At 39.4% G+C, this 26366-nt stretch overlaps 1 protein-coding gene across 2 annotated transcripts in view; it reads left to right on the top strand.

The window, feature by feature from the left end:
* Positions 1-20603: 20603 nt before the first annotated feature.
* MAOB (monoamine oxidase B) overlaps positions 20604-26366 on the top strand; it is a 122331-nt gene continuing 116568 nt past the window's right edge. Inside the window, exon 1 of one of the 2 annotated variants that reach the window (XM_060182534.1) lies at positions 20604-20780. In XM_060182534.1, coding sequence (XP_060038517.1) covers positions 20747-20780 — 34 coding nt within the window. In that variant the 5' untranslated portion in view covers positions 20604-20746. Of the gene's footprint in view, positions 20782-26366 lie in introns of both variants that reach the window. The other variant, XM_007528228.3, reaches the window with a different exon arrangement.

The following is a 26366-nucleotide window of genomic DNA, read 5'->3' on the forward strand; positions in this document are numbered from 1 at the left end:
AGGATAGGAGGGGTACAACTCCACACAGTTCCCGCCACCCAATCTCCATATCCCATCCCCTCCCCAATAGCTGTCCCATTCTCTATCTCTCTGGGAGCATGGACCCAGGGGTCATTGTGGGTTGCAGATGGTGGAAGGTCTGGCTTCTGTAATTGCTTCATGGGCGTTGACTGGTCGATCCATACTCCTAGTCTGCCTCTCTCTTTCCCTAGTAGGGTGGGTCTCTGGGGAAGCGGAGCTCCAGGACACATTGGTGGGGTCTTCAGTCCAGGGAAGCCTGGCCGGCATCCTGATGACATCTGGAACCTGGTGGCTGAAAAGAGAGTTAACATACAAAGCCAAACAAGTTGTTGAGCAATAAATGTTTCAATTTCTTGAGGCTTTTTTTTTTTTTTTCCACCTGCGGGAACACAATGCACTTGTCTATTGAGGACGATTGCTTCTTGGTGCTTTCCAAAGCTCTTTTTCTTTTTACTTTATCTTAGGCAATTTTCCTTCTGCCCCAAATTGTAGATGCAGAAGTATTTATTAAAGGTAATTATTCTTGTAATTAGTTGGTGACTGTTTGCATTTCATTGTCAGGTGCATTTATGGGTATGAGTGAACCTGACTTTGCAAACGCTAGAAGAAGAAGAAGAAGAAGAAGTGAACCTGACTGAAATTAATCCCCGAGATCAGTGAAGTCAGCATCTTTGAAGTGAATGTGTACGATCTTAATGGATATAGTTAATCACTTGCCTTTCATAATCTTGTATTTTGGTCTGACAATAATTTTATTCCTCTTTGAAATGTTTCCCAAATGCATAATTCTTATTTTCTCAAATTATCCCCTGTTTGTCTCAGTTTGATAGGAAAATAATTCTATTAGAGACTTCTCAGACATCTCACTCAACTGATATGGGATGTTTACATATGGATTTGTTTATGGAGCTGGTTTTTCTTTCAGGGAACATTTCTTAATATTTGGATATATAATCTATTAATAGAAGTCTGCAGATATTTTTGTTAGTTACAAACTAATGAACGTAGTGATGAGGGAGGCAATGTTAGTACTAACTGGCATAGAGTGAGTGGAACTTGGTACTCAGCTAGGGCTCACCAGAGGAACAGAACTAGTAGGGAGAAAACACACACACACACACACACACACACACACACATTCTCATTTATACAGTTGTGGAGAATAAGAGGTTCCACGATCTCCCATGTATAAGTTGAGGACCCAGGAATATCAGTGGTACTATTCAGTCTAGATTAAAAAGCCAGAGAACACAGGAAAATAATGACATTTTTAATTTAGATGCTTTTCAATATTGTTGGTGTCAATATGTACAGTTTCTTATCTCCCCCATACCATCTACCATCTCACCATCTTCTTTCAGCATAGGAAACTGATGGCTTAAATTTATGTCTCAGAGCAAGGGAAAAATGAAGCAAGATTTCCAAGTCAAGCTGTTGTACACAAAAGGGCAAGTTCTTCCTCTGCCTTTTTTTTTTTTTTTTCTATTCAAGTTTTTAACAGATTGGATGATAGCCACTTTGGAGAGGACAACCTATTATGGTAATTCCACTGATTCAAATGTTGAGTTCATTCTGACACCCTCAAAAGTAATGTTTAATCTGGACACTCTCTAGCTAGTCAAGTTGATGTATTAAATTATTCATCTAGCTAATAAACATTCTACCATGTGCATTATAGTCCCAATAATAATTTTTTCTGTCTAAAACATCAACTGTGCAGAAGCTGGAAACCTTGATGTAGCCTGACTGAATTCGATAATTGAATTTTAAAATTGTTAGTGATTTTATAATGATTAACTAGATTATAAGTAGCAGGGGTATAATTCCATACAGTTTCCACCACCAGAGTTCTGTGTCTCAACCCCTCCACTAGAAACTTCCCTATTTTTTCTATCCCCTTCCCCTGAGAGTTTAGACCACAATTCTTTGTGAGGTACAGAAAGTGTAAGGGTTTGCTTCTGTAATTATTGAAATAATTCTGACCTCTGTTAACAAATGTTTCTCTGTACCTTACTGTTTAATTAGTATGTGATCCTATCCTATCAATTATTTACTCTCAAATTGATTCTTTAATATTTATTCCTTATCTTGAGCCTGAACAAAATGTCTATTTCAGCCTGCAGTTAACAGGTAAAGTACAGGGAATTTAAATGTAAATTTCAGGTAATAAACTCATTATGAGTGGTCCAAGAGGTGGCGTAGTGGATAAAGCACTGACTCTCAAGCATGAGGTCCTGAGTTCAATCCCTGGCAGCACAAGTACAAGAGTGATGGCTGGTTCTTTCTCTCTTCCTAACTTTCTCATGAATAAATAAAATACTTTTAAAAAAATAAATAAATAAATAAATAAACTCATTATGAGTATATGGCAAAAGCTGTATGGGGCACATTTATATCAAAACAAATACTTGTTGAAATTAGAATATAACTGAGCATGCTAACTTTTTCTTCTTTTATTTGTGGAGTCCGTTAGAGCTGCTGAAGGCAAGGATTCTCAGATATTTTTTCATATCTTCAAGGACATGTGAGAGAGGCATGAATATTCAGTCAGAACTCAAATATTCAATTCAGCTCTCAAATAAGCACATATCTCATTTCTTTGAAGTAGACAGAAAGTTAAAATAGTTTTTCCTCAAAGTTAAAAACAGAAAGTAATTTGTTCTAGTTTATACTCATAACGTAGATAATAAGTCAGCTGTGATCTGAAGTATCAGCTGTGATCCAGGAAGTGGTGGAGTTCAGACTGGAACTTCCCAAATCTCAAGTTAGAAGAAAATCCACAGGGCCTGTGGCTATACTAGTTTTTTTTTTTTCCCCTGAGCCTGAAATTTGATATGCAGGTGGATCCAAGTTATTGGCTGGGGAGATGATGTCATGGCTGGAAAAAGGACCAAAAAGCTGGATCGGGACAGAGAGTAGCTCCCAAATATGGGAAAGGTGTATAAATATTGTTGACATAGACCCTTTGGAATATAACAAAAATATGCCTACTAGTTATCTACAAAATGGAGACCCCCCCCCCTCCCCTACTCTTCATCTGCACTATTCTGGACTTTAGGTTCATGATTAGTCAACAATTTATTTGGCTTTGTATGTTAACTCTCTTTTCACCCACCAGGTTCCAGATGCTAGCATGATGCCAACCAGACTTCTCTGGACAGATAACCCCATCAATGTGTCCTGGAGCTCCAATTCCACAGAACCCTGCCCCACTAGGGAAAGAGAGAGACAGGCTGGATCGACCTGTCAACGCCCATGTTCATTGGGGAAGCAATTACAGAAGCCCGACCTTCCACCTTCTGCATCCCACAATGACCTTGGGTCCATACTCCCAGAGGGTTAAAGAATAGGAAAGCTATCAAGAGAGGGGATGGGATACGGAGGTCTGATGGTGGGAATTGTGTGGAATTGTTTCGTCAGTGTTTCCTTTTTATAAATAATAGGAAAAAAAGAGAATCCAGACCTTAAGGATTTTTTTTTCGGATTTGGTAGTTTGTTCTTTAATTTAGCATATGCCAAGACCGACCTTCACAAAAGGCATTAGTATACTGATAATGTAGGGAGACAACAACTTGTTTCTTAGGTGTTTGAAAAATAGTCATAGATATTGAACCCAAAATGGTCTTTTTAATCTTATATTTTTCTACTAATAAACATTATGCTACATGTTTGATGAGGATTCCGTTCATATTCTATATTTTCTGTTGTGGCCGTTTTTTATTGTTGTTGTTGCTGAGTTTTATGAATTCTTCAAAAATTTTGGTTATTACCTCTTTGTTTCATGTGTGGTATGTAAGGTTCTTCTTTCATTCCATAGTCAGTCTCTCTGTTCTGGTGATGGTTGCTTTTGTTGTACACAGGTTTTTTTTTTTAATTAGCTATTTAATATTAGTTTACAAAATTGTAACATAACAGGGTGTATAATTCTGCACCATTCTCACCACCAGAGTTCTGTGTGCCTGTTTTCCCAAGGTCATAGATATGGGTTGACTATTATTTCTATAACTATATATCTATATCTATATTTATATATATTTGGCCTTTTCCCCCCAATGATCCTGTCTGTTCTTCCTTTCTAAGTCAAATCTACACCTATTACTACTTCTGAATAGCCTTCCTTTTTTCCTCTTCCCTCTCCAGGTCCTAATGGAATTGGAATTCAGAGCCCTCTGGTCATCTTTCCTTAATATTTACCCTTCTGGGACTATGGACCAAAATTCTTTATGGGGTGCAGTAGGTGGAAATTCTGGCCTCTGTAATTGCTTCTCTGCTCAATATAGATGTTGGTAGGTAGGTGCCCAAGCCTTTTATTATTATTATTATTATTATTTTATATTTCCTTACTGGGGTAGGGCTCTGGAGAGGTGAGGTTTCAGGAAGCTTTGGTCAGATCATCTGTCCAAGGAGTTCAGGATGGAGTTATAGTAGCAACTGTAACTTGGTGGCTGAAAGTCAGTAAAATATAAAACAGGACAAAATATTTAATAAACGGAACCAAAAAATTGGAATAAAGCAGATGGCAATAGGGATCTTAGGGTGGAAAGAAGTAAGGAAGTCTATTTTACGTATGTTCCTAGGGGCCCATTACTCTAGTAATTTTTGCTTGAGCTTAGTAGTTAACATGGAGGTGGAATAAAAGTATTGTCCGGGAAGACAGTGTGGAAGTTGAGAATAGGACTAGAAAGCTGAATTAGGACAGAGAGTAGTCCCAAACTTGAAGAGAATATATAAATACAATTAACTGTTGACCCTATCAACTTGACCCAGGGCCCATATATATTCCCATTTAGTCCAGGAGCCTCCTAGTCCCTATCAGTCTGAACTCACAGTCTATTGTCAGAGTTGGGAACATTCTAGGCCGCAGTCATTTCAGGATCAGTTGTTTTTTTTCAAGTGTCAGAGTAAGTTGACTCAACCTGCTCCTTCAGAGAGTGGGGCAGTCCTTATCATTGCTAGCTCATAATAAGGGTAAGGTCCAGTATAATCCCACAAGAAGGCTGACAATGACATCCCTGATGCAAGTGATCAGTGATGATAGAGAGAGTGATCTATTAGAGGTCTATGCTTATCGTATCTATGTGGAAATCCAAGGATTCTATGACTAGGGCCCCAGGTGATCTGGTAGTGATCAAAAAGGCCATCATTACGTGTGCTAGTCTCTTGCTCTTACCCAGCTTTTGTAGCCCTGTCTTTATCTGAGCTTAGATTTTTCTCTCAGTTGTTATCCCAAGAGCCATCACACATATGAAAAAATGCTCAAAGTCACTGACAAAGAAATGCTAATGAAGCAATTATAAACAATTATTTACACATAAGAGAATGTCATACATTAGAAAAGATAGTAACACCAAATATTAGTGAGGATGTAAGGGAAAAGGAGCCCTTCTATACTGATGGTAATGTAAATTGGTCAAATCCCTATGGAAAACAGTCTGGACACTTCTCAGAACATTGTAAAGAAAATTACCTTAAGACCCAACATTTCTTATTCTGGAGATAAGTCCAAACAAAATAAACACCCCTAGCTGAAGTTATCTATGTACACTTATGTTCATAGCAGCACTTTTTTTTTTTGCTTTAAAGTTACTTTATTCTCCCTGACATATACATAAGATGAAATAGACCTGTGGTTCTCCACCTTGTTTGCACATTAAAATGGCAAGGGAGTTTTTTTAAAAAATTATTTATTGGGGGATTAATGTTCTACAGTTGACATTACAATACAATACAATAGTTTGTACATGCATACCATTCCCTAGTTTTCCACATAACAATACAACCACCACTAGGTTCTCTGCCATTGTTTCCCAGGACCTGAACCCACCCCCCCAACCCACCTCAGAGTCTTTTACTTTGGTGCAATACACCAACTCCAGTCCAAGTAGCAGCACAATTTTTAATAGCCCAAACTTGGAAGCAACTCAATGTCCAACAATAAGTTAGTGGCTAAGAAAATTGGCATATGCATATACAATGGAATACTACTCAACTGTTCAAAAGGATAAAGTCATCTCCTTTGCTTATTCTTAGGTGAAGCTTGAAGGAATCACGTTAAGTGAGATAAACTAAAAGGAGAACATTAAATACAATATAGTCTCACTCACAGATGAAACTTAAGCAACGAGGATGGACAGGGAAAACACAAAGTAAAACTGGGCCTGAGTTTGCACCAAAGCAAGGACTCTAGGGGAGGTCAGAAGGGAATGGATAGGGGAATGTGGTGGGATTCTGATGTATGATAGTGGGAAAGGACCCAAGTTAGGGGCAAGGATGTTTTGCTGACATCTATCATGGGGAGATGAGGAATGGTCCCCATGTGTCAACAACTGTACTGTAAATCGTCAGTTCCCTCTCCCAGCTCAATAAACTGTAAAAAGAAAAAAAAAAAAAAAAAAAAGAAGACCTTTCTACTATTTCTACAGTGAACACTGTCACTGAAAATTCCAAGGACTTCTCTTGAAATCTCAGCACTGATAAAATGATGTGACTTAAGTACCCAGAAAAACATTAACAGCCTTTGCCAAATCCTGAACCCTACAGGTCAGAGTTTCTGTTTGCAACATCCACAGCCAAGTGTTGCCTTTTGGAACCTGAAAATACCCAGCTATTTGTAATCTGTGGGTAAATGTCACACATATAAAGAGTTTTCATTACACAAATAAGAATCCAAAACACAGATAAGATATCCAAAATACTACAATAGCATTCAAATGTGTGTTTTTTTTTATTATTTTGCATAGTCAGAGCCCTGTATTATAATTCTGGCCAAATAAATGGGCAATTTCATTTGAGAGAGAAAAGAGTGTCAGAGATAAGATTGACACCTATTTCTGTTCCACTCCCTCACCCTTAGGACTTTCTTGTCAATGATTTCTCTCCTTGTTCCCAAGGCTTTAGGTGAGCCGCTATATATATGGAAGTGACCCTGGACATGTAGACCGGATGACTCCAATGACCTTTACCAATCTGGGGTTCATATCAATCCTCTTCATAGTGAAAGGTTTATTTGCATTTGTCCTAGGAAATTCCAGGCAAATTATAAGGTAAATTAATGATTTACTAAAGGAAAAAAAAAAAGATGGGCAAGCTTTCTTTTCTTCTTCTCCAATCATTTTAAGGGAGGTTAATGGTTTACAGTTCAGTTGTTGACACATGGGTATGATTTCTCATCTTCGCATGCTGAGTGTCTGCAAAACACTTTTACCTTCAACTTAACTCATTTTCCACCATAGTGCACTAAGACCCCCAAAGCCTTATTCATCCTCTCCCTGCTCTCCTTCTTTAGGATCCTTTGCTTTGGTGCAATGCATCACACCCTATACAAGTTTTACTTTGTGTTTTCCCTTTCTGTCCTTGCTCCTTAAGTTTCATCTATAAGTGACATTATCCAGTATTTGTCTTTTTTTTTTTTTTTTTTAGTTTATTCCGCTTAATGTGATTCCTTCATTTTCATTCAAGAGAAAGGAAAGGAGATGACTCCATCACTTCTAACAGCTGAGTCATATATATATATGTCACAAATTTCTGAGCCTCTCATCTGTTGTTGAGCACCTACCTGGATTGCTTCCAAGTTTGTGCTATAAACATAGGTGTACAGAAATCTCCAAGTTTTATTTCTTTACACTGTAGAACGTTCTGTATTATCCAATATATATCATTGATATGATGTCTATCAGATTAGTCAATTAAGTTTTTCATCTGATTACAGTGTTTCAAATCATTTGAGCATAATAAAATAAGTTGAAAGTAATTATAGTCAACAAATTGAAAGCACTTTCATTCTGGAAATTTTCATAAATGTACCCAAGTCACGTGTCTGTCAAACAAATTCAGCATCTGTTACTATTTGCCAGCATCATTTTTTATAGCCACCACTCTTTTCTCAAGAGTATTTTAAAACAAATTGCAAATGTTGTGTTCATTCATTCTCAAATATTTAACTATGCATCCCTAATTTATATGGTTATTTTTGTAAAACTACCATGCCTTTATCGCATACATCAAAATGGCCACCAACTCTCTCACATCATTTAACAGTCAATCCATAATCAAACTTCTTCAGTTGTCCTTCCAAATACATTCAGTTTACTAGAATCAAGATCCAAACCAAGTTTACACATTGATATATTGATTTGGTGGGGTCTTCGAAGTAAGCATAATTTAATCTGTTGTTTTGTTAGTTTAGAAAACATTTAAGGAATCTGAGAAATCTGGGGACCCATATTATAATACCAATTACACTGTACAGGACTAGAAGACTGTGAATGAGTGGTTAGAGTACACTAAATGTCAGACTGTGTGTTTAGAGCTTTGGCATAGAGAATGTCTTTCAAGTGAAAAGTCAGATAACCAGATGAGATCATGACCTTTGTTACATAGATATTTTCAAAAGATTTGTAGGGAACTTAGTTGAACTTTGTTGAGAAAACACTGTGGTTAAAATTTCCCAACTTTAACAAATACCCTCCTCCCCAAGTACCTAAACTCAAGACCCTCAATGAGAAATATCACCATAAAAATTGAAGATGTTTCCACTGTGGGATTTTTATGGATATAGATATTTCAGGAAGAGACTAATGGACCCTCTGAGTTACTGAGAGAAAAAATAAGCCATCTGCAGCATTATGACAGGTTTTACAAAATGACTAAGTAGCTAGGACTAGAAATTTTGGGACCACATCCAAAGACAATTAAGAAGGAAAAAAAATCAGTTAGGGATAAGAGACAGCACAAGAATCATTGACAACTGACTCAGAAAGGTACATGAACATAAAAACATAAAAAGTGAAAGTATCCTGAGTTGTTCTGAGACTATAAGTGTAATACATATATACACATATCTATTACATTATATATCATATATATTAAACTGATTAGATATTTGAAAGACTCAGTGTGGAGAGAGGTAGAGTGGGCCTGAAGTCCTCAGAGCCTAAAGGAAATAGAGTGACTAGCATAGGCATTGCAAGAGAGAAGACTTTGAGGAGACAGCCAGAAAAATAGAGCAACCAGGTCACAGGTTGGTAAGAGTAGTGCACCTGCATATGACCCAGGTTTTAGACCAGGTACCACTTAGGGAGTGCAGCAGTAAGCACTGGGATGAGATCTGGTGCTGTGATGTCTCTCCTACTCTGTTTGTATCTCTTTATGATTTCCTGAATAGACAAATCAGACTGGAGAGGTGAAATTACACTTTCGTGGTTATGCCAAAAAATAATAATTTAAAAAGAACAAAATTATAGTAAGAGATCAAATGGACTCAGTATTAGATAGCAGTTATGAGTCAATGTTAGTTTTCTTTTTCTTTTTCTTTTTCATTTTGATGCTTGTGTTGTAGGGGTTTAGAGATTTGTTTTTCCATTTCTTTTTTTTTAGACTATTTATTTATACCCTTTTGTTGCCCTTATTGTTTTATTGTTATTGTTGTTGATGTCGTCGTTGTTGGATAGGACAGAGAGAAATGGAGAGAGGAAGGGAAGACAGAGAGCAGGAGAGAAAGACAACTGCAGATCTGCTTCACTGCTTGTGAAGCGACTCCCCTGCAGGTGGGGAGCCGGGGCTCGAACCGGCATCCCTACGCAGGTCCTTGCGCTTTGAGCCACGTGCGCTTAAGCCGCTGCTCTACCGCCTGACTCCATATTTTTCCATTTCTTACCCTTGTTGCAGAATTACTGAACACAGGCACAGTCATTGTCAGCGTACAAAGAGAAAGTTGACTGGAAAAAGATTAAGAGGAAGTTGATTAAAAAGGGGTAATGCCCCTCTTATCCTATATTCCTTTCAATATTTCCAGTTAATAAATAAAAATTTAAAAAATTTAAGTAAATAAAAATTTAAAAATTTAAATTAAAAATTAACAAATTTAAAATTTAAGATTTACTAAATAAAAATTTAAATTTAAATAAAACTTTAAATTTTAAAAAAAATTTAAAAATTTATTGCACCAAAGAAAAAAAAAGACTTTGAGGTGGGGGGGGTTCAGTTCCTGGAAGACAAATGAGGACCTAGTGGGGTTTCAATTGTTATGTATGTGGAAAACTGAGAAATGTTATACATATACAAGTATTGCATTTTATTTTACTGTTGAATGTAAACCTTTAATTCCCCAATAAAGAAATAAAAAGGGGGTAATGAACCTTAAAGGAAGAAAGAGAAGGCAGGAAGTGTATCTATGCAGAAGTCAGGGGCTTCTTGGTTTATATATTTATATACTTTCTTAGCCTGATCCCTCATTGTTCATGAATGGCAAATTTATATCTGTATGAGCTTATTGAATCTTTGTGATTTTTCTGGTTCCAGACAACTAAATGTGGACACTTTTGTTCACATGCTGGGCTCATGGTCTTTTAAAGACGGTTTTGGGTAGGTGGTCTCACATCAAGTAGGCGGTCTCACATCAGCTAGGTAACTGCTATCTTGCCTGTTCATTGATGACTCATGAATTCCATGACCTCAGTACGGTCCTATGGTCATCGCCATCTTATCTGCTCTCTATTGAGTTTATAGAGGAATATGACTGTTCAAAGGCAACACACACTGAAGTATTGTGGGGGGATTAATAGTCCAACATATCAACAACATATTAGCAAGAGATTTGGGGGGGGTCAGGAATAAAAGTTTCTCTGTACTATACTTGCAACTTTTTTTTTAAGTTTAAGACTGAATTGGCCTAGTTATGGTGAAAAGCAGTCTCTACTTTTTTTTCCCACACTGACTTGAGCTCTCATATTTATCAGAATGTAAATTTCCACAGGCAATTGAATCTGTTTAATCCATTCCACACCATTAGCCTGTCTTCCTGGGAACTAATAATACCACAGTTTCAGAGAAGTTTTACAATGTGTTCTTCTACAGAATTAGTCCCACCCTCTGCTTCTCTTAATTTACTTCATCATTTTTAGAATTTTATTAGCTCTTCTAAGGTAAAATTGTCTCCATTTATATCTCTTTTGTGTAAAAAAATCAAAGCAATAAATGAGACCACTATGCAAAAGATCAGTGATTTTAATAAGGCAATGGGTTATAATAAATATGCAAAATGAAAGTCTCCTATTTAAAATGCATACTCAAAATATAATGAAACAAAAGATCTTATCCACACATAGGCTCCTAAGCTGAATATGGGCCCAGATCACATCAAATCGATGGGGTTTATAGACAACAATATTTATACCCCTTTCCCATATTAGGGAGCTACTCTCTTCCCAGATCCAGCTTTCTGGTCCTTTTCCCAGCCATGACATCATCTCCCCAGACAATAACTTGGATCCACCTGCATATCAGATTTCAGGTTCAGGGGAAAAAAGAAAAAGAAAAAAAAAAAAAAGAAACTAGTATAGCCACAGGCCCTTTGGATTATAACTAAAGTATGCTTACTAGCTATCTACAAAATGAAGACCCCCCCCCCCAACTCTTCATCTGCACGATTCCAGACTTTAGGTCCATGATTGGTCAACAATTTGTTTGGTTTGTATGTTAACTCTCTTTTCACCCACCAGGTTCCAGATGCTAACATGATGCCAACCAGACTTCCCTGGACAGACAACCCTACCAATGTGTCATGGAGCTCCACTTCCCCAGAGCCCTTCCCCAGTAGGGAAAGAGAGAGACAGGCTGGGAGTATGTATTGACCTGTCAACGACCATGTTCATCGGGGAAGCAATTACAGAAGCCAGACCTTCTACCTTCTGCATCCCATAATGATGCTGGGTCCATACTCCCAGAGGCTTAAAGAATAGGAAAGCTATCAGGGAAGGGGAGGGGGATACAGAGTTCTGGTGGTGGGAATTGTGTGGAGTTGTACCCCTCTTATCCTATGGTTTAGTCAGTGTTTCCTTTTCATAAATAAAAAAAATTTAAATGAAAAAGTAAAGACAACAGAAAGAGGGAAAAAAAAAGATCTTATCCATAATAGGAAAATAAAATAATGAGACATAAAATTAGAAAGATCCAACCAAAGTCTATGTGAGAGAAATTTTCAGAGACTGAAAATATTCAAAATTATGATTGAACAAGTGGAAAATATTCTAGGTTCTAGAATAAAAAGAATCAGCATTATGAAGATAACATTTTCAAAGTTATTTTCATAAATCTAACCAGCTGTCAATAAAATGATCTGTCAAAGCCCTTTGAGGAACTGTCTTACCTTCTGATAGCCTCAGGTGATCTCTATCCAATGAAGGATGAAGGAAATGTACAGTAACCCAGTCTCTGTTAAGAAATAGAACAATCTGCAAGGCCATTCTAGTCCCAAGCTCCCTGTGTGAAGGAAAGTCTTCCGCTTAAGACTATATTACATCTCACTGTCAATTTCCTGTGTTTTGTTTTCCTTATTTTTTTTCCTTTCTCCAGGCATGGACCCTGAAATCACTTTAATAAATCTACTCAGTAACCTCTATAAAAATGATGAAGCTGGGAGGTCACTAGACTGAGGGGACTCTGGTGACTTGCAGCCAACATTAAGCAAACTAACACATAAGCCAGGCAATAGACTTATATGTCAGAAAATGAGACACAAGAACGGTTAACCACAAGCTTTTCCAATTAAGGTGAATTCTTTGCATAACCCTTATGCTATCTCCCCCACCCCTTAATTAAAGTAGAGCCAATCAATTTTTTTTCTCTCTTTCTTCCTTTCTTTCTTCCTTCCTTCCTTCCTTCCTTCCTTCCTTTCTTTCTTTCTTTCTTTCTTTCTTTCTTTCTTTCTTTCTTTCTTTCTTTTCTCTTTTGCCTCCAGGGTTATGGCTGGGGTTCAGTGCCTGCACTAGGAATCCACTGCTCCTTTTGGCCATCCCCCCTCCCATTTTATTGGACAGGACAGAAAGAAGTTGAGAGGGAAGTCCCCATAGAGAGGGAGAGAGAAAGATAGACACCTGCAGACCTGCTTCACTACTTGTGAAGCATCTCCCCTACAGGTGGGGAGCTGGGGACTGGAACAGGTATCCTTGCATGGGGCCTTGTGCTTCTTGCTATGTGCGCATAACCCAGTGAGCCACTGCCTGACCCCCCTCCCAATCAAATATTTTCCTTCATTTATTTCAGTATCTTTTCCCATTGATTATATGTTTGCAATCACTTCCTGTTTGGTGATATCCTATTCAAACTTGTATTTGACCCAGTAAGTTACTATAAATTTTAATTTCCTCAGCTTATCTTTTAATATCTATGCCTCAGAGTTTGCTCTCCGAATAATCCAGTGTTTTGGATTTTGATATTATTTAGGGGGTGGGGGAAAGGCCAAATTTCACTATATACATGGGAAATAGATATATGGGAAAATTCTATTCTTTCAGCAGTTTAAACTAACATATATGTTTTCAGTTAGATCCTGTGTTTCTAGCTCAATACGCCATTAAGGACTTTGATTAGAATTGAAGCTGGTTGCCCTCAATTCTGGGGTTGCATGAAGATGTGATTCCCTTCTAAGCAACTCCTCAATGCTAAACACAAAGTCTTGGGCCACTGGAAAAATCCACTACTACCTTCTCATTGTCCCTAAAAGGGGACTTAAACACTTTTAAATTAAGCTAGAAGACAACAGTGGATATTTCACTGGACTGGACCAGTGGCACATTTCTAATTTAACATTGTTACAGAACTACCCTGATTCTTTGATCATTTGATTCCCATAATATATGATTTAAAAAGACTAACAGACAAATTGGGGGGGAAAGCTTACAAACTGTAAATAATATAACATTTAAACATATTTTCCATCTCCTGTCAAGTTTCCAGCATTAAAAAAAAGGCAAAATGTACAATTGAGATAATATCTGGTGAATTCTGTTCAGCACAGCCTGTCTCTTTATTGAAACCTCCTGTGGTATCATAAGAGAATCACTGAAATATCCGTTAATGAAAAGCTGGGCAGCAAGAAAGAAGTAATAAGAACACTTTTATCTAGTTGATCGTCTTTTAATAAAAAATGAAAGGAGGGTAAGTTCCTTTTAATTGATGAAAGAAACATGGGATTTCATCAAGTTGGAAAGGATGACAAATACTGCTTGAGGTAGACAGCTTTCCTCTGTGTTTTTTGGTTAGAGGTGTTAAGCTACATTCTATCGGAACACAAACTAGGTTTACTGGAGTTATCTCTTCTCATATTTGGTTTTCCTGGAATTGGCATAATTTCTTATTTATAAGAGCATATTTTCCCATGATGAGCACAGGGACTGGCACAGAATTGGTGCTCAGGAAATCATTCTTGAACCGATGAATATAAAGAGAAATGCTCCAGTCTATTCTGCAATCATTTATTATCTTTATGGGAAGAGACAACACAAAAAAGTACATAATTAAATCATGCTTGATACAATTTTTTCACTTGTAGTTAATTTTTTACTGCTGTTATCTTTTATCTACTATTAGCTTTGCAGTGTTTGTAATAAGTCCTAAAGGGACTCAAAGATACTCTTTGTACATTGGACTGTGTTCAGTTTTTTTTTTTCAATGCTACAGTCTCAGGTTAGCCTTCTAACTCTGCCTCCTGTGACTTTCTTATCATCAATAGTTGATTAATTGCTATTTATCCTGCAAGCCACAGGAAAAAAAAAAACGTTATTTCTTCCTCGAGGGTCTCCATGATTGCCTGAACTGTGTTAACATATTCCAAAGTAACATTTAGAATTACACTTTTCATTTCCTTTTTTTAATTAAATTTTCTTTTTTAAAAAAAACTTTATTTATTTATTTTTTATTGGATAGAGACAAAGAGAAATTGAGAGAGAAGAGGGAGATAGAGAGGAAGAGAGATAGAGAAACACCTGCAGACCTGCTTCACCGCCTGTGAAGTGACTCCCCTGCAGGTGGGGAGCCTGGGGCTGGAACTGGGATCCTGACCTGTCCTTGAGCTTTGCACCACATGAGCTTTACCCACTGCGCTACCACCCGACTCCCACTTTTCATTTCCTTACCTGGATGTTTTCCCTGAATCACCCAAACGTCAGAAACAGCCTCCATCTTGTTCGTTTCTTCCCTTAAGACTCAGCATAGCAAGGGTTGTACTAATGTTTGTATGATGAAGAGATACTTTCTTATGGGGACCAGTTGGAAATATGTCAAGGAATCACAAAAATGGAGCTGATTCTGAACCTGACAGGTAGGTGAGGCACACAGAAAAATTAGTTTAAGATGTGTGGCCACAGAACCAGAAGCAGACACATGGTCGGGAGGTTATTAGAAATGCAAATCAGGTTAAGTGAAATAAGTCAGACACAGAAAGATGAATATGGGATGATCTCACTCACAGGCAGAAGCTGAAAAACAAGACCAGAAGAGAAAACACTAAGTAGGACTTGGACTGGAGTTGGCCTATTGCACCAAAGTAAGACTCTAGGGTGGTGGGGAGGGTTCAGGTCCTGGAACATGATGGCAGAGGAGGACTTAGTGGGGTTGTATTGTTATGTGGAAATGTATGCATGTACAAACTAGTGTATTTACTGTCAACTGTAAAACATCAATCCTCCAATAAAGTAATATAAAAGGTCTAAAAAAAAAGAAAAAGAAAAAGAAATGCAGAGGGTACCCTCCTCAGGTGTGTGGGATAGCTCAATTGGGAGGTTGTATCCTTTGTTATGTGAAAGATCCAGGCTCAAGTTTAGACCCAGCCACAATGGGGGGAGCCTCAGTGATGTGGTATCTCTCCCTCTGTCTTTCTCATATCTGAAAAAAAAAATCAGCCTGGAAGGCTGGCAAGATAGTTCATCTGAGGAGGTACTTAGTGTGTCATAATTGCCACCCAGGTTTTGAGCACAGCTCACCATACTGCAGTACCCACTTTACTTTCTGCTGGAAAAGTTGTTCTGAAACAGTGAAGCCCTGACATACAGAAGGAGGAGGAGGAGGAGACAAAGGAAGGAAAGAAGGGAGGGACGGAGGGCGGGAAGGGCTGGCAACTTTCCTCAGACCTCAGTACTGGTTGACTTATACTCAACTTGTACTCATGTTCGAGATTGAGAAGCTTGAACTTGATCTGCTTTTAGTGCTTTCATCAGGTCATACAATGTAGAAGAAAAACTCGTCTTGGGAGTTAACTTGTCCAGGAGAGTGGGGATCCTGAAAAGACCTGGATTATTGTCTAGATATAGGGACAGGCGTAGCCTCAGAAACACTCTATAAATATTCCTGTTTTCTCCATGAAAAAAGGATGAGTTCAGATTCAACCTATTTTTAACATCATTTAACAATATATTACATTCATAGGTTTAGATGTGCAGGTCCCTAGTTGATTTCATGTTACTGAAGAAAGCAACAGAAATTACGAGCAGATCTTTTTTTTAAAATTTTTAATTTATTTATTTGTTATTGGATAGATACAGAGAGAAATTGAGAGAGAAGGGGGAGAGAGAGAGAGAGAGGAAGAGAGACAGGGAGACATCTGAAGACATGCTTCACCATCTGTGAAGTGACTCCCCTGCAAGTGGGGAGCCGGGGGCTTGAATCGGAATCCTAACCGGTCCTTGAGCTTTGAGCCTTTGAAAACTAGATGAGGTGATAAATTTCCTCAGCTAAGATTTTGGAAAATTCAGGACCCCATGGATAAAGATGGATTGATATGGCTTTTCATGAAGCCTAGCTAAGGTTGTCTTTAAGGTGAGACCATGGGTTCCGGCCTAGTGACTACTGTTTGCCCAAATTAAGAGAAATAGAAGTTTCTGGGATCCAAGACATAGGCAGACCAAGACTTTTTTCCTTAGTTACATACTAGTTCAAATCCCTTTCTATTCTGAAGGCAGAAGAAATTCAGGGTGTTTAGGGCAAAGAACAGATAATCCAGATCCAAAATAGCAAAACAGAACAAAACAAAACAAAAATCCAAGGGGTCATGAGGAACTATTATCTGTATCTATATGCTAATGAAGTGGAAAACTTAGAATTAATGGATACATTCTTAGAATCATGCATACAACCTTTCAAGAATGAGCCAGGAACAAATAAATATTCTCAACAGGCCAATCACAAGTACAACAGTTAAAAATGTCCCCCCAAGAACAAAATCTCAGCTCCTGATGACTTCACTAGTGAACTCTACAAAACATTCACAGAAGACCTAATAGCCATCCTTCTGAAATTCTTTTTTTTAATATTTATTTTATTTATTTATTCCCTTTTGTTGCCCTTGTTGTTTTATTGTTGTAGTTATTATTGTTGTTGTCATTGTCGGATAGGACAGAGAGAAATGGAGAGAGGAGGGGAAGACAGAGAGGGGGAGAGAAAGATAGACACCTGCAGACCTGCTTCACCGCCTGTGAAGCGACTCCCCTGCAGGTGGGGAGCCGGGGATCCTTATGCCGATCCTTGTACTTTGCGCCACCTGCGCTTAACCCGCTGCGCTACAGCCCGACTCTCCCTTCTGAAATTTTTACAAAGATAAATGGGGAGATACTATATTCTCATACACGTTCTATGAGGCTGATGTTACTCTGATTCCCAAAGCAGAAAAGGACAGTACCAAAACAAACAGCAGCAGCAACAGCAATAAAAAAAAATGTTATAGACTGATATCCCTGGTGAATATTGATGGAAAATTCCTCAGTAAACACGTGGCAAATCAAATCCAATAGTACACGACAGACTAATCTATCAAGACCAAGTTGGATTCATCTGCGGAACGCAGGCATAATTCAACATGTGCAAATCAGTCAATGTATTGTACCAAGTCAACAACAACCACATGAATGAATCAGTAGATCCTGAAGTAAATACCTATCTACAATATCCATTTATAATAAAATACCCATTTGCAATAAAAAATCAAATTACAATACCCATTTATAATAAATGTTAATAAGTGGAGACTAGAAGTAATATAATCAGCATAATTAAGGGATTATATGGCGAACCTACATCATACTAAATGGTGAATAACTGAAAGTTTTTTCTCTAAGGTCTAGAAAAAGACAAGAATGTCCACTCTCACCACTACTATTCATCATAGTTCTGGAAGTCCTAGCCAGATCAATGAGATAAGTAAAAAAATGTAAATGGAATTCATATTGGAAGAGGAAAAATAAAATTATTGCTATTTGCAAATGATGCGATGTATGCACAGAAACGCTAAAGACTCCACCCCAAAACTATTGATATTAGAAAGAAATAAATGAATTTTGTGAAGTGGCAGTATATAAAATCATTACACATAGATATGGTGCATTTCTTCTTATTTTTTTTCTACTTCTTTAGATAGAGTGTAAGAGACAGAGAGAGGGAAGTAAAGAAAGGGAGAAAGAGACACAGAGAGAAGGAAAGATACCACAGCACCACCCAATCATTCCTGACTGAAACTTCCTCAGGCAGATGTTCCCATGTGGTGGTCAGGGCCTTAAACCTGGGTCCTCAAACACAGTAACGCTTGTGCTCTACTGGGTGAGCTATCTCCCAGTCCCCAACTATGTTACATTTTTATCCCCAGATAATAAGTCAGAGGCAAGGGAAATCAAGTAAATAATCCCATCTAAAATTGCACCAAAAAGATAAAATATCAGCCTGGCAAAATAATTTACTTGGATAGTGTGCAGTCAAATGGATAGTAGTATGAAGAGTCTTAAAAATAAATGGGAACACCTTACGGTCCAGCAACACAACTCTTCAGCTTGTAGTCAAAGGATGTGAAAACGCTAATTCAAAAGAACGTATTCACCCCTATTGTCACAGCTGTACTATTCACAATAGCCAATATGTGGAATAAATCTAAATGCTGATCAACATATTACTGGATAAAGAATATGTGGAATGCACACTCAGTGAAATAGTACTCTGTCTCTGTTAAAGATGATACTGTCTTTTAGGACAAAATGGGTGTTTTAAAACTCAGGGTGATTATATTAAGTGAAATAAACAAGGAAGTGAAGTACTTGCAACTCATGCAGAATGTAAATAGCCACCACCAAGGAACTTGCAAAGATACTAAATCAAAGCTGATTCTTAAACTGCAAAAACTATGGTTGTTTTTCAGAGAAAATGGGTAGGAGAGTTGAGTCAACAGGTAGTGGGGTCATTTGGTATACTTAGCATAGAAGCAATTACAGATGGCAGAACTCCCACCTTCTGTACCCCCAAATAATTTTGATCCATACTTCCAGTGAGGGAGAAATGAGAGGGTGAAGAAGATCAGTGGACTCTGAACTCCAACTCCGTCAAGACCCAGAGAGAGGAGAGGAAAATGGGAGAGACATTTGGATGTAGTAATGGGTTTGTGTGTGGCTTGGAAAAGAAGAGAAGATGAGACCTTAAGAAAAAGGCAAATATATACCAATACAGGCAGATGTAGAAATGATAGTTAACACACACCTGCAACCTTAGGGCAACTAATGTAGCTTACAACGAAGGGGTTGGGGATTCAGAGCTCTGGTGGTAGGAATGCCTGGAGTGTACTCCTGTTATCTTAAAATTTTGTAAACCGGAAGTCGGGTGGTAGCGCAGACGGTTAAGCACACATGGCACTGGACAGGTGTAAGGATACGGGTTTGAGCCCCCGACTCCCCACCTGCAGGGGAGTCGCTTTACAAGTTGTGAAGCAGGTCTGCAGGTGTCTTTCTTTCCCCCTTCTGTCTTCCCATCCTCTCTCCATTTCTCTCTGTCCTATCCAACAACGACGACATCAATAAAAACAATAATTACAATAATAAAAAAGGGAATAAATAAATATTTTTTAAAAATTGTAAATCAATATTCAATCACTAAAAAAAAGAAAAGAGGTGGGTGTATGGAAACAGGATGAAAGGGACTGAGAATCCTATGAAAATATTTACTGGGAGTCGGGCAGTAGCACAGTGGGTTAAGCGCACGTGACCGGAAGCGCAAGGACCGGCATAAGATCAGGGTTCCAGTCCCTGTCTCCCCACCTGCAGAGAAATCGCTTCACCAGAGGTGAAGCAGGTCTGCAGGTTTCTGTCTTTCTCTCCTCTCTCTGTCTTCTCCTCCTTTCTCCATTTCTGTCTGTCCTATCCATCAATAGCAACAACAATAATAACTACAACAATAAAACAAGGACAACAAAAGGGAATAAATAAATATAAGAAAAGAAAGTATTTACCAAGATAATGGCAATACTGTGTGATGAATCAGAGTGGGTCTTAGAATCTCCCAGGGTAATACTGTTTCTGGCTTTTTTTTTAAATACTACTTTTGCTCCCCTCATAAATGGCCTTGCTTCATTGTCCTCATGTATAAAACGGATTATTTTGAAGTTTAACTGAAATAAGACCCCGCTGAGTACTTAATATCCCATTTCCTTGTACCTGGAAAGAGCTCAGTGAATATTTCCTGTTTTGCCTTGCTCCTGTACAGTACCAGGCAGTAATAGGAACGCTGGGGGAAGACAGCCCGACCTGCCATTCTTTCAGACCCTGAACTATCAATAAACCCTTAGAGAGAGTGAGGGGAAAACACCCTGCAGAAGGTCAAGGGGCAGTAGTCCATGGGAATGAGCCAGGGTAGGGCCCAGGAGGCTTCCTTACACTGGATCCGGCTTCCCCCACCCCCACCACAGATCTTAGAGCAGATGGTGGGGGTGGGGTGACAGCCCAGTGCCCCGCACAGCCGGGGCAGGCACATTGGTAGCAGGCGGGGCTCTGCTCCCTGGCGCCCTGGGCTGGCAATATAGCCGCCCCTTGCAGGCAAGCGCGCAAGTGTGCGGGGGCAGTGCAGCGGGGCGGGGACTGAGACCCAGAAACCCGAGCAGCAGGCACCTGGCGACTCCAAGCTGGGCGAACATCATGAGCAACAAATGCGATGTGGTCGTGATTGGGGGCGGCATCTCAGGTCAGTTGCAGCTGCATATCTTCCATAAGGTCAGCTCCCCCCTCCGCCCCCACCCAGGAAGTGCTCGGGCCCTAGCGGGGCAGGGTGTTGCTCCCAGGAGCCCTAGGACCTCATGGCTCCCCAAACTCTCACTGGGAACAGAATCGGGGTGTTGGAAGTCTGCTAAAGTTTTTGGCTAAGCTTTGAACACCCCACTCCCCATAAAGTGCCCAAACTGCACTTGTTGAAAGCTGGGGGATGGTGTGTGTTGGGTGGAGGTCAAATGGCTTATACCTTGGTAGCTCAGTTTTGTTTTTTAATAGAGGCAGAGGAGCAGAGAGAAAGAGAACACACAGAAGCTTCCTTCAATGCAGTGGGAGCTGGGCTAGAATCTGGGTGGCGCACATGACCAAAGCGCACATTATCCAAGTGAAGTATTTTTGCAGCCGTACTGGGGTAGCTAGATAGCCAGTCACTAGCCCCCAAACGTTTGTCATTTTGCTCCAGTCTGCCCTGGAAACTCTGCAGCCCTGCTTGGAGCTGATATTATCATGACAGGGAAATGATCCAGAACAGCTCTGCCAACAGAAGAGAGGACTGGGATAAGTGGGCAATCCACTGTCACAGGCCCTCTTGATCCTGATTCTCCAAAGGGCTGTGATTGCCAGGGATGTACATGGGGCTGCGAGGCAAATGACTCTCCTATCCCCAGTCCAGGGAGGTCAAGACACCCAAAAGCTGGACTCTCTGGCCTACCCCATATGTAATAAGAATGATGACTAAGACGGCGGCACACCTCGTTAAACGCACATGCTACTGCTATGTGCAAGGACCCAGATTCAAACCCCTGGTGCACACCTATAAGGAAAAAGTTATGTGAGAGGTGAAGCAGTGCTGCAGGTCTCTCTCTCTCTCTCTCTCTCTCTCTCTCTCTCTCTCTGTGTGTCTATCTTTGTCCCCCACCCCCCCAATTGCTTTTTGTCTCTAATAAATAAATAAGTACGTAAATAAATAAATCCTTAAAGGGGCAAGGTGAAGGCACCTCTAGTTAAGGGCTCACGTTACAGCTGTAAGTATGCAGGTTCAAGCCCCCAATTCCCACCTGCAGGGGAGAAGCTTCAGGAGTGATGAAGCAGGGCTGCAAGTGTATCTCTGTCTTTTTCCTTCTCTGCCTCCTCCTCCCCTCTCAATTTCTGGGGTTTTTTTTTTGTTTGTTTGTTTTGTTTTTTGTTTTTGCCTCCAGAGCTATTGCTGGGGCTTGGTGTAGTACTACAATTTCACTGCTCCTGGCAACCATCCCCCCCACCTTTTTATTGGATAGAACAGAGAGAAATTGAGAAGGGAGGGGAAGATAGAAAGGGAGAAAGTTAGACATCTGCATACTTGCTTAACCGCATACAAAGCATCCCCCCTGCAGGTATGATGTCAGGGGCTCCAACCAGAATCCTTGTGGGGTCCTTGAACTTTGTACTATGTGTTCTTAACTGGGTGTGCCAACACCCGGTCCCTCACTTTCTGTCTCTAATAATAAATCAATTTTCAAAGGGGTAAAATAAATCCTTAAAAATAAGCAATGGCCAAGACTACCTACTCCAATACAGGCAGTGGCGTTGAGGTTGGGGTGGAGTGTATGGTCCCCACAGCAGGGATCCCCAAAAGCTAGGAGGAAAGATGGGGCTGATGGAGGTCAGGCAAAATTTACATAGATGTGTAGGTGTGGCTTTAAATCAGTGAAATCAGTGGGAGTAAACAATGACATCGGAAAAGTCCATTTTTTATTTTTTATTTATAAAATGAAAATACTGACAAGACAGTAGGATAGGAAGGGTACAATTCCACACAGTTCCCACCCCCCAAAACTCCATATCCAATCCCCTTCTTTGATAGCTCTCCTGTTCTGTATCCCTCTGGAAAAGTCTGTTTAACAACCTCTTGGGGATACTTTGGCCAAATTCCCAGGGCCTCTTGGTACTTGAACAATAATTAAGATGCCTCTAAAACTTAAGACTGTGTTGACTAAGATTAGTCCTGCCCATGTCTGGGGAGGAAGATCAGCCTTGCTCCTTGTGACGTGGGCAGGGCAGAGTTGCTCCCACCAGTGCCTGGTGAGGAGACTAAATTGTTAGCTGCTGGGACCTCTGGTCCTGTGTTGCTTCCTCCATTCCAGTCCTCTTCACCTTTGAGTATGATCTCAGACTGTCTACAGCCCCTCCCGAGCTCCCTGTGACAGACTCTATGCCCACTGCTGCAGGTGCCTAGACTTAGAAGCACTTTAATGAGGCAGGTTAACATTATGCAAGTTCAATTTTCTTTCAGCATTTGTGAGATCGTTCCTAGAGGAAATTGGATTTTAAAAAGCAATTACCTAGGTGTGTTATTAAACATTTCTAAGTGCTTCTTAATGTTACCTTCCACAGCACCTTATCTTAGGGAAAAATTTCCCTTCCAAGGCCCCAAAGTTCTTTTCTTGCACAAAGGATGTCTAATGGATTCAGAAGCTATCAGTTTTGATGATTTCCTGATTCATGCTTCAGACACTCAAGTTCATTCAAGTATTTTTCAATTATTTATTTTTATAATTTTTAAATTTGTTTTTAATAGTTTGTAAGATTACAAATATATACACCACACCCACGACCAAAATTCTGTATCCCCACTGTCCCAATTCCCAAATATAACCAGACATAGTTTTCATTAAGTCTTAAAATTTTCTTGCTTCTATTTTGTTTGGATTTTTTTTGCAAGTTCATGTAAATGAGATCTCTAGATTCCACATATGAGTGAAACCATCTGTTAGTTGTCTTTCATATATCTTATTTCTCTAAGCATAATCACCTTCAGTTTCATCCATTTGCCCCAAAGGATACAATATTCTTTTCTGATTGAAGAGTAGTATTCATTGAATATATATCACATAACTTCCTTAGCCAGTCGTCTGATGGGCATTTAGGCTGCTTCCACTCTTTAGCTATTGTGAATAATGCAGCTCAGAACATAGGGGTGCATATGTCCCTTATAATTAGTGCTTGAATGTTTATTGGAGAAATGTCCAAGAGTGGTATTGCTAGGTCAGAAGGCATTTACATTTTTATTTGTGTAAAGACTCTCCATACAGTCTTCCAAAGGGGCTGTACCGATTTTCTTTCCCACCAGCAGTGAGGCAGAGTTCCCTTTGCTCAACAACCTATACAAAATTTGTCCTTTCCTGGTTTGTTGATATGAGCCATTCTCTCAGGTGTGAGATGATATCTCAGGGTAGTTTTAATTCGTATTTCTGTAAGGATAAGGGAAGTGGAACATTCCTTCATGTGTCTGTGGGTCATGTGTCTCTCTTCTTTAGAAAACTGTTAAGTTCTTTGCCCCACTTTAAAGAATTCGTTTGGTTTTTTAAAATTCATTTATTTATTAACCAGAACACTATTCAGCTCTGGTTTATGGTAATGCAGGGCATTGAACCTGGGACTTTGGAGCCTCAGGCATGAGCGTCTCCTTGATTAGCCATTATGCTATCTATCCCCAACACTCAAATAATTCTTGTTAGACTCAAATGGGAAGGAAAGTTAAGGATTTAGCTCTTTTCTAAGCAGCACGGAAGCTCTAAATTCATATTCAAGCTTTCAAAATGTTTGTCTGATGAGTAGATATGTCTCCTGTCAGATAAACTACATGAAAAAAAAAGCATATAGTTCTAAAATCCAAGAATGAAGTGCTCCAAAACTTCACTCAATTGCTTGATCTGCTGCATGAAGATAATTCCAACTAGTCATAGCTAGATGAAAAGGATTATTGTGAAGAGCAGGTGAAACAATGTATGTGAAAGTAGCTTTGCATTCTGACTTATGACACAAGACCCTGCAGGAGTTTTCTTCATTTTTTCAAACAATATACAAAGCTGTGGTAGGGCATGCACAAATGTACCATACTTTTTTTTTTTTTTTTGTCTCCAAGGTTATCACTAGGGCTCAGTATCTGTTTGATGAATCCACTAATCCTGGAGGCCATTTTTCCCATTTTGTTGTTGTCGGATAGGACAGAGAGAAATGGAGAGAGGAGGGGAAGACAGAGTGGGAAAGAGAAAGATAAGACACCTACAGATCTGCTTCACTGCTTGTGAAGTGACTCCTTGCAGGTGGGGAACTCCGGGCTGTAACCAAGATCCTTACGCAGGTCCTTGGGCTTCGCGCCACGTACACTTAGCCCAGTGCGCCACTGCTTGGCCCCTGGACCATGCTATTTTTATCCTGAAAGGTTTGTCAATCTAGAAAGGGCTAGGATGTACCCTAACCAAAAAATATGGAAGGAAACTGTACATGCTTGATTTCACTATTGATTCATTTAATAGGCATTTACTTCCTGTCTTATGTTTTATATCCCTGTATTGCTCATAAACTAGTGTGAGACAGAAGCATGGACTATTCATGGCTAAGGGTGCTTTGGTGGTGCACGCATTCAGTTCTAAGTAAGGTGATTGGGAAGAATGCCCATCTCCACCAAAGAAAATCTTGGGCCCATTTTACAGAGGATGTGACACTTGACTGTCTCAATAGGTGAATATGTACTTACCAGGAGACTCGATGGGATAAAGCTTATATGGCATCGTAAACTTTTGCGAGAACATGGGAGTATAATTATGAAATATTATGTTCTTCAATGTGGAGAGTAGGTGGGGTCTGATCTGATGGGAGGTAAAGTTACAAAGAGTAGTTGTGATGAATTGGAGGGCCCCTTTTATGTAGTCCCCCAATGGGCTAGCATTTTCTGTGGCCAATGAGTGAAACATTGGGACTTATTCATGAAACGACATGTGTCAGATAACAGGAATATGGTGATGGTTACTGTAAGCCAAAGGAAAAACATACAGTAGGATAGGTTTCAGTAAAGGTGGGAGTGCTAGAGTGTCAGCTGGAGTGCTGACAGGCCAGCTCAGGAGAGATATTAAACTTGACCAGTTTGACATGTGCAGAGGAGTTCGGATGTATATGACAGCAATGTTTTGGCCAAAGCCAGTGACTAAATTAAATGAACTAAATAAAGAGTGTTGAGGAGAAAGGCATCTCAGGACAGAAATGGAAAGGAAGGTACTGAATACCTTCATAGTAAGGAAGAGTTTTAGTCAGTCTTCATATGGTTCGATGTAGGAAATGAAGAAACCAAGAGATTGAAGTCCAGCTAAGCTCATATCTTAGCTCAGTTGTCATTTCAAAGGGCATGCTTCCTGAACCCCACATCACCAAACTGGATTAGATATCCCCGTTTTATTATCCTCTAATGCCTCATTTTTTTCTGTGCATTTTGAAATTTTCAGTTATTGGCAGCCTATACACTCAGTATCTGATTTCCCTTCACTAGCCTGTAAGCCAGGGGAACTGTCTCCTTGCCTTTTAAGAGGACTGCCAAGCCCTGGCTATTCCTGGGCTCAGTTAACATTCAATAACTGTGCTGAATTCTTGAACTCCATACCAACAAGTTGATTGCATTTGAAATGTACATCCATTTGCTACTAACCCTTTTGTGTTCCTGCTCCAAATATATGGCAAATTAAGAAAGGTTGCAAATACAAATTTAATAATTAGTAGTGTTAGGTAGCTGACACACTGCTCTCCATT

This window comes from Erinaceus europaeus, chromosome X (genome assembly GCF_950295315.1).
Source record: "Erinaceus europaeus chromosome X, mEriEur2.1, whole genome shotgun sequence".
In the NCBI taxonomy this organism is placed as follows: Eukaryota; Metazoa; Chordata; class Mammalia; order Eulipotyphla; family Erinaceidae; genus Erinaceus; species Erinaceus europaeus.